Source organism: Phaseolus vulgaris, chromosome 5 (assembly GCF_051622355.1).
Source record: "Phaseolus vulgaris cultivar YP4 chromosome 5, ASM5162235v1, whole genome shotgun sequence".
NCBI lineage: Eukaryota > Viridiplantae > Streptophyta > Magnoliopsida > Fabales > Fabaceae > Phaseolus > Phaseolus vulgaris.
The window spans coordinates 41,683,953-41,691,632 of NC_143502.1; the positions used below are offsets into that span (position 1 = coordinate 41,683,953).

General features: G+C 35.8%; 1 protein-coding gene across 1 annotated transcript; it reads right to left on the reverse strand.

Moving 5' to 3' along the window:
• On the reverse strand, nt 1-7,680 carry LOC137835856 (protein ROOT HAIR DEFECTIVE 3 homolog 1). The gene is made up of 22 exons (XM_068644586.2): nt 7,515-7,680; nt 7,362-7,428; nt 7,176-7,278; nt 6,792-6,862; nt 6,569-6,632; nt 6,406-6,471; nt 6,242-6,289; nt 6,093-6,155; nt 5,934-5,990; nt 5,573-5,731; nt 5,418-5,486; nt 5,237-5,328; nt 3,992-4,070; nt 3,630-3,795; nt 3,423-3,547; nt 2,615-2,877; nt 2,450-2,546; nt 2,198-2,365; nt 1,935-2,039; nt 1,490-1,584; nt 841-937; nt 1-486 (listed from the first exon to the last, which is right to left on the reverse strand). Exons 1-22 carry the CDS (start codon nt 7,678-7,680, stop codon nt 247-249), a joined length of 2,460 nt encoding a protein of 819 aa, XP_068500687.2. The 3' UTR covers nt 1-246.

The window sequence follows — 7,680 nt, forward strand, 5'->3', positions numbered from 1 at the left end:
TAAAGAACCTAACTGGAAGAGACTTGTATTTCAAAACCTTGGAACAAATAGTCCCCATGTGCGGCACTTGCACAAAAATCACACCTTTGAATGTCTTCAAAAATTACACAGGTCATAAATCTGTGAACTTGCAAAAACCCTGCAGACCCAGCATTACTATACAATTTGACATCTTTAGGCTGATACCTAAAGTAACAACAATCATCTGCTATCACACGAGAAAAGTAGTTGGATAACTACCTTTACCTACTCGTCTTTTAATGGACTGGTATACTCGGTTGAGTCCGTTCTATTGCCCAAAGAAGTCACACCAGAAGAAGCTCTAGATGATGTAACTCTACCAGAAGGAACAGGCCTTTCATAGCTTTTTGATGAATTTCTACTATCATCATTGCCTGCAGTGCCCTGTCCCTCCTCTGCTAGTTTTTTCATAAGGTTCATGATAGTTGGAACAAACTTGCTAGACAAGGAGATGATTCCTGGAAGCTGAAAGAAAAAGAAAACATTAGGATACTAAACACATCCTATGTAAACCTTAGTTGGGGTCTGTTTTTTTACAAGGTTTTGGTTTCCAAGTTTCAGTTTGTTTTAATGCTAAATTTGAATGGTAAATGCAAGTAATGAAGCATGTAGGAGCATCTCCAAACGCCTAATGGGCTGATTAACCTCTTTTATAAAACCAATAATAGTAGGGGAAGCTCAGAAATGTTGCATATCTTATAAGAAAAATATCAAGACAATATTTTATATCCAGTAAAATGAATCGTTCACAATATTTCCTGGAGATCAATTACACCTTCCCTGAAATTACTCCAACAACAAATCACAAAAGATACTCACAGCTCCATTTTGAAATTCTCCTGCAATGTCTAGCTGCACCCATAGGGATTTCATGAAAAGATAGCCAACAAAGATGACACCTAAATACAAGGGATTTCTGCAATACAGAAAAGCAAATTTGGGTGAAACCAATTAAACTAAATAGTTGGATAAAAATTAAGAAATTTTCTGTAGGTTTGAACATTAAGATGAGTAGCTTCATAAATACAAAGGGTGTTGAAGTAAGTTCTCAAAACCGTTAACTCATTTTATACTGTTCAGCTGCTAGGCAGTGTAAGTAATAATATTGTAGGCTCTTTTTTGTATTTTATGAATGCTAAATGTGTCTAGCAAGTTAGCAGCACTTCCACACATGTAATTTCCTTGAGGTTTTGGGAGAAGTAAAGAGGGCAAAGCCCTTTGGCAGATTGCAATATATGTTGTTAATTGGTCACATCACATGGTTGGAAAGCAGTAAGAGAATTTTCAAGGAGTTTTAGTTAGTTTGTATTGAGTTAAACTGGTCTTTTGACCTCCTTACGGGGCTCAACCTAATGGCTATTTCAGTGAGTTTAAATAGGGTACATGCAAAAACATCCTAGAACAGAGACTTATTTCCTTCCAAGGAAGAAGTTAGAAAGATATCAAATAGGTAAAAATTAGCATCCACCTTAAAACTGTCATAAATTCATTAAATCCAAGAATAAGCAAAGCAACAATAGCCCATGGTGGAGGTAACCAGTTGTTGCTACGATTGTTGGCTTCCTGAAATTAAAAAGAAATTTCATCATCAATATGTTAGTAAAACGTTTGATCAGTGACCAAACAATATGGCCACATAATATGCATCCAAACCAATTATGTCCTCTAGTTAGCAAGACCTAAACAAGACCATAAAACAACAACTTTACCCTCAACTGCAAGCAGCATTAAAAGTGTAGCCTAGCCTCATTTCTTTCACACACAAAAACTAGCTGACTTATTCTACTGCTTTAAAATAGATATCAGTGAAAATAAATTCATAGGATTTATATTTCTTATGATTTTTCTATAATATTTATCCCATGAATAGAAGAACCTTGAAAATCATAAAAAGAATGGAGAGAATATTATGCCTGTGCAGAAATGGCCTGAGAGACAGTATATTCTGTCTCCATCTTGAATTTCCTCCATAATGATTTGCACTGGACAGGTGTGATCAATGTTTTAGAGGTTGGTACCTTCAAAGAAAATTAAATCACAACGAATGATCAGTCACAAGGATAGAAAATATTCTCAACTCATGAAAACATGCAAAACATACCGGTTTATTATCTTCATAGATTGCATTTCTGATGTATCATTTATCAAATATAATGTAGCAAGAATAAAAATGCACCTGGTCCCAAGTGCTCGAAGCCAGTGGATCGAGTGTTGTGATGCTGTTATCTTTACCAGAATCGCTTGATGAATCTGCCAATGCGACTGTTAAAGTTTTCTCTATATCATAAATGTCATCAGCATCAGCCAAACGAATTACAGCCATTACAGACAGCAACTTCAAGCACTGAAACGATTAAATTTGGTTAAAAGGGTATCTCAATCTCGAATGCTATAGAAACAACATATGAATCTTAATTATATATCATACTTCAGAGCGGGAAGACTTTGTGATGGCTCGAATATCTTCTTTACCCGTCCAAATCCGAGGCATTGAATCAGAATCATGACTAAACAATGTCAAAAACCTGCATTGAAATTTAAGATAAGTGCCTCTAGTGTAGAACTTAATAAGTCAACTTAGCAAGGTTCATACCTGTCCTTCATACGGATTAGAACTCTGCCAGCCTCTTCCCTGGCCTTGGCTTCTATCATACCCTTTGCATAATCCTCTAAAGCCATAATCATGCTCTTTTTTGTTTCTTCTTCCGTATCATATCTGGCAAGTTCAGCAGAGAACCCAGAAACAGCTGATTGAGTCTCAATATTAAGGAGTTTCCTTATCGAGGGCCAAGTATCTTTACTAGCTCCATCCAATAGAGTTTCAGCAGGTGCAGACAATGCCTCCTTCAGTTTTTCCTGCAAGGGTACTACTATCAGAAAACCTCCTACGAAGTTAGCCACTCACCTATAGAAACACAGTCCTTTTGTTTGGTGTTGGTTTTGGATTGTCTGGTTTGGAGACTACTCCAGATGTTCTGGGTTTGCTGGCAGGTGTTAGTTTCTTATCAGATTTGGGTGTTTGGACGTGTCATACGTCTCTTGTGGTATATATAAAGGTTGAATTCCCTGAAGTGATTCCTATTTATTTATTTTTTTTTTACTGATAAGAAAATCTTATAAAAACACAGCAAACTTCTAACAAGTGTCACTAAGAAAAAAACTTCACATAAATTTTGACTTGCCATTATTAATTGGCAAAATAATGACAAAAATACATTGTATGAAACCATCAATTTGCTCCTTTTTCTCCCCTATAACTGTAATGGAAACTCTTTTTTAGTTATAATTTCAAATGGCCAGCTACAAGATGTAAACATTGGTCTATTTGACCCAACACAAACATTAAGATCAAACACTCTCAATAATTTATAAAGCATGAATGAACAATGTCAGACATGTACCTCGTATGATGAAACTAGTTCTGACATCTTAGTTGCACGGACAGATGAGACATGTGTATCAACATCACGCCGTAGCTTCTCCCTCACTTTAGATGCATCCCAGTTTGCTACTTCAATGACAACATCTTCAAGGATAACAAATTCGTGTCAAATTGTAATTCACTAACATCCTTCATCATACTGAGGCATATAAGACTCAAACAATACCTGCAAATCCTTCATCAAACCTAGTCATACAAGACTCTACGCACGTATTAGCAGCAGAAGAAAACCCTTCCCCTCCATTCAAAGCCTTGTCAAATGCTTCCTTGAACTTGTCAAAAACTCTGGACCTTACATGTCCCAGTGCTGCTTGGAATGCTGGTTGCACAAGCTAACCAATTGAAAAGGCATTAAGGGAAATATAGCAGCATTATAAATCTAAGAATAAACATGACCAACAATCCAATATCTTAATTAGTCAGCCTTATTTCAATATCATTAATATTTGTTTCTCTTTTCATTTATGTTTACATGAAATTAAAGATAAAAACCCATGATTGTGCAAGAATGAACTTAAGAGGAATTACTTGCAACAGCTTTTCTTGAAGTTGCTTTTGTTTTGCCGATCTGACACCTTCGTCAAAATAATTGGCTTCAGCATCATATCTGGAGTAAAAGAAAATATCTCGATTTACCTTCAATCCAAATCAAGTCATTTTCATATAATGTTTCAACATGCACGACAGGAGTAAAGAATTATCTCTCCTTTTTTGTTCGCATTTCATTCACCAATAATATATTCATTCTTTTTCTCTTTATTTCTCGTACTTCTCTTCATTCTTGTCTTGCATGCAGCATAAATACTACAAACTTCTGAGATTTTATCTTAAACTACATTTTATTTTTGAAGTTACCGTGTAACATCATAGCAATAAAACTGCCCTTGAATGTATAAAACCGTCAGGTAAGAAACAATAACACCATGAAGTGAATATTCATTCTCTTCGACCACCTTGAGCAATAAAAACCATTCCTCGCTCATGACATCAGTCCTTGTTCTCTCAGTTTCTTTTTTCCTGTTTAAATGAAGATCTCTTGTCGTCTTAATTCTTTGTAATTGTACTATACGACACCGAGACCCCTTGGTCTAAACATCTGATCGAATACCACTATGATGACATGGTTGAAATGGCTCTCAAGGACCTAACAAGCGTCTCATGTTATCCTAATGCCGAGATTAACCCATAACTTACCCTAGTACAGATCCAATATCGGGAACTTACTACGATCCTATAAATATGCACTCCAATCAAGACAAAAGTACGCATTGAACAATATATATTACCCTCACCTACCACATACCGATTACTAACTTAGACATCAGAGTATTTTTTGCAAATACTTCGTCCTCACCTGTCGAAGACAAACCCTAAATTCTAAACCCTAGACTCACCATGGGGTCGAAAAGGATTCCAAGAAACTCTATGGTAACTACTAGAAGCAGAGCAGTAATTAATATCTACTTCTAACTAATAATAAATAAATATGTATCCCAGTACTAAATGGCTTCTCACTTCAAGAAAGTATGAAAGAGGGTTGTTGTGTGCAGCATTTCTCTTGCTTATGGAAAGAGGTTGTTTCAAATTGGGTTGATCACAGACAACTTATAAAAAAAGAACCAACGATTTAATCAAACAACAAAGCAAATACTCAAATATTTCCAAACAGAAATAGTTTAGAGCTACTAGATTTAGCAGAGAGCTTACACTATGGCATTTGCATTGAAGTCAATAAACAGCCATAAAACATGTCGTAAAATTAGCCATACTCACTCTGAAAGACAAGTGGTAAGGAGTGAATTGAGATTTTTCCCAAAACCAGAAATAGGTCCAGATTGCACAGCCTCTTTCAACTCACACCAGTCCTGAGTTGTAATTATAAAGTAATTGCCATGCCATTAGTACTTAAGATTGTCAAGTGTTAGATAACTATACAAAAAAGAAATGTAAATACCTTATTTGAAGCAAAAAGGTCATGCTTCTCATTAGCAATTTCTTCACATCGTACAGTAGCAACCATGACCTACAGGTGGTTGGATCATTCAGAATTAACAAAATCAACATACATGTAAAACAAAAACAGTGGCACCATAACCTCCACATATCTACCTTGTGTGCAGGAAGGTCAAGATCCTTATTCTCCTTAATGATTTTCCAGATTTCCTGAGCACTAAAAGAAAAGCCAGAAGCAGGAACTACTCCACGCCGATCCCCTGCAAGGCCACCTGGAGCAATAGAATGCTGGAATCGATTCCTCAAATTGGCAACCTACATTTAAAATGAATCACTAACATATGCAAATTAGAGTGTTTATTAACTTACAAATGGATAACTTTGTTGTACACTGTGAAAGCTAAACTGATACAAATCTATGTGTATACACAGTGAGCTACATCAGTCACATGCTTTTAATTAGTCATTTCAATATCAACAACATGTAAATCAGAAGGAAGCTAGTGAACATTCACACCTGCTCCTTGAATAGTTCTTCCTTTTCTTCGAAACTAGAAAGAGCAACAACTTCAACCTGGTCATTTGTATCCAAGTCCAAAGAATTACCATAAAAGTCCAATACAATTCTACTATGCATTAGTAAGTTTACTGATTCAAAAAGGAATGATGATCTTACAATGAAAAAATCACTTAATGGGGTTTCCTTATGGGCCTCTGGTTTAGGAACAGAGTCCCATATCTGCCAGGTAAAATAAAAAGTAGAGAAATCGAGGTGAACATAAAATTTGCATATTATCTGATATAGAAGTGAAATAACTGAATTACCTTCTGAATATCTTCTCGCAAAACAGGCTCTAAATTTTCAAGCGGTGTCTATGAAAGGAGAAGGTTAATCACAGAGTAAATAGAGACATGTAGACGATACAAAAAATGAAATAGTGGAAAATATTTAGAAGATTCTAAACAAGCATCATTTTTTGCTTTGTCACCTTTGTCTTGTCACGTATGACAAACAGCAATGTTGTTTTGCGTGGACTAAACAATCTCATCATGACCTGAAACCAAATACTAACATGCAATTAGATAAATAACACTTAACAACTTGTAAGATTGAAAAATGCTGCTTGCATTCAATCGGCTGTGGAAAGATACCTGAAACACAGTTTTCAAAAGAGGCTTATTTGCAGCTTGTTCACGGCCAATGTCATGGCACCACCTTTACAAATATTTAAGAGGAGGAAAAATCAGTTGCACAAAGAAAGAAGATTTGAGTTGAAAAACATTAAAAAATGACAGCAACTACACAGACTTGAAATTTTCTAGTATATGTCTGTAGTAAATATGTCCAAAGAAGAAGAGACGAAAAACAACTCACATGTTTATTAGCACTATGTCAGAAATAGCCAAAGCAAATAGAGCACTCTGCTTTTCAAATGCAGTGTCATCCTGAGGGAAAGACAATTTCAGTATAAAATGGAGAAACAACCAAAAACAGAAGTAAAATTTCTCTTTGTCCTAATTTTTCCTTAGGAAATTTAGAGCTAGAGGTCTATAATAGTCAACTTTCTAAAATGCATAAACTACTGCAAATTATGATGAAAAAAAGGTATGATGTTACTATGTTTCACTGGAGCTACAAACACATAGAACACATGTTCAGTGAAGTTAATGATATGAAACAAAAATGCAAATGACAAAATGGCAACAGAATCTGGACCATGACCACAATGATCAGAGCAAGTTAAGGTGGAAAAAACACCTCTCCACGTTCTCTTCCATCTGTACCCTCCAAATCCATCACAAGTGTACAAGGCTCTATGCCAACACATTTAGCCATCCAAATTCCTTTGGTGGTTTGAGACCTGAAAACAAGCAAGTTCCATGAGGTTACCACCTTGCTAAATGTGCAGGGTCTAAGAGATACATGGGAGTTGCAAAAACATGCCTTCCCTTAAATGCATCCATCTCTCTGAAGTTGGTACTAAACAAATTGTTCAAGAGTGTGCTCTTGCCTGTCCAAACCAAACAAGACAACCTTTTAAACATGGCTTCTCGCATGTTATATATGTTAAGAGACAATGAAGAATAGAAAACACACCACTACTTTGAGGACCCATTATAGAAACTACGGCATAGGAAAGCCCACATTCACCTAATTTAACCTCTTTCATGAAGCTTTCGATTCCAGAAACATTGATTGTACCATCTCCATCAATAAGCTGAGTGGAACAACATTTGTCATATGCTGCATAATAAACACACAT

Coding starts and splice junctions, on each gene's coding strand:
- LOC137835856 (XM_068644586.2), bottom strand. CDS start 7,680: ATGTGTGTTTATTATGCAGCATATGACAAATGTTGTTCCACTCAGCTT. Junction 5,487..5,572: donor TTGACCTTCCTGCACACAAG/GTAGATATGTGG, acceptor AACCACCTGTAG/GTCATGGTTGCTACTGTACG. Junction 2,366..2,449: donor CAAAGTCTTCCCGCTCTGAA/GTATGATATATA, acceptor TAATCGTTTCAG/TGCTTGAAGTTGCTGTCTGT.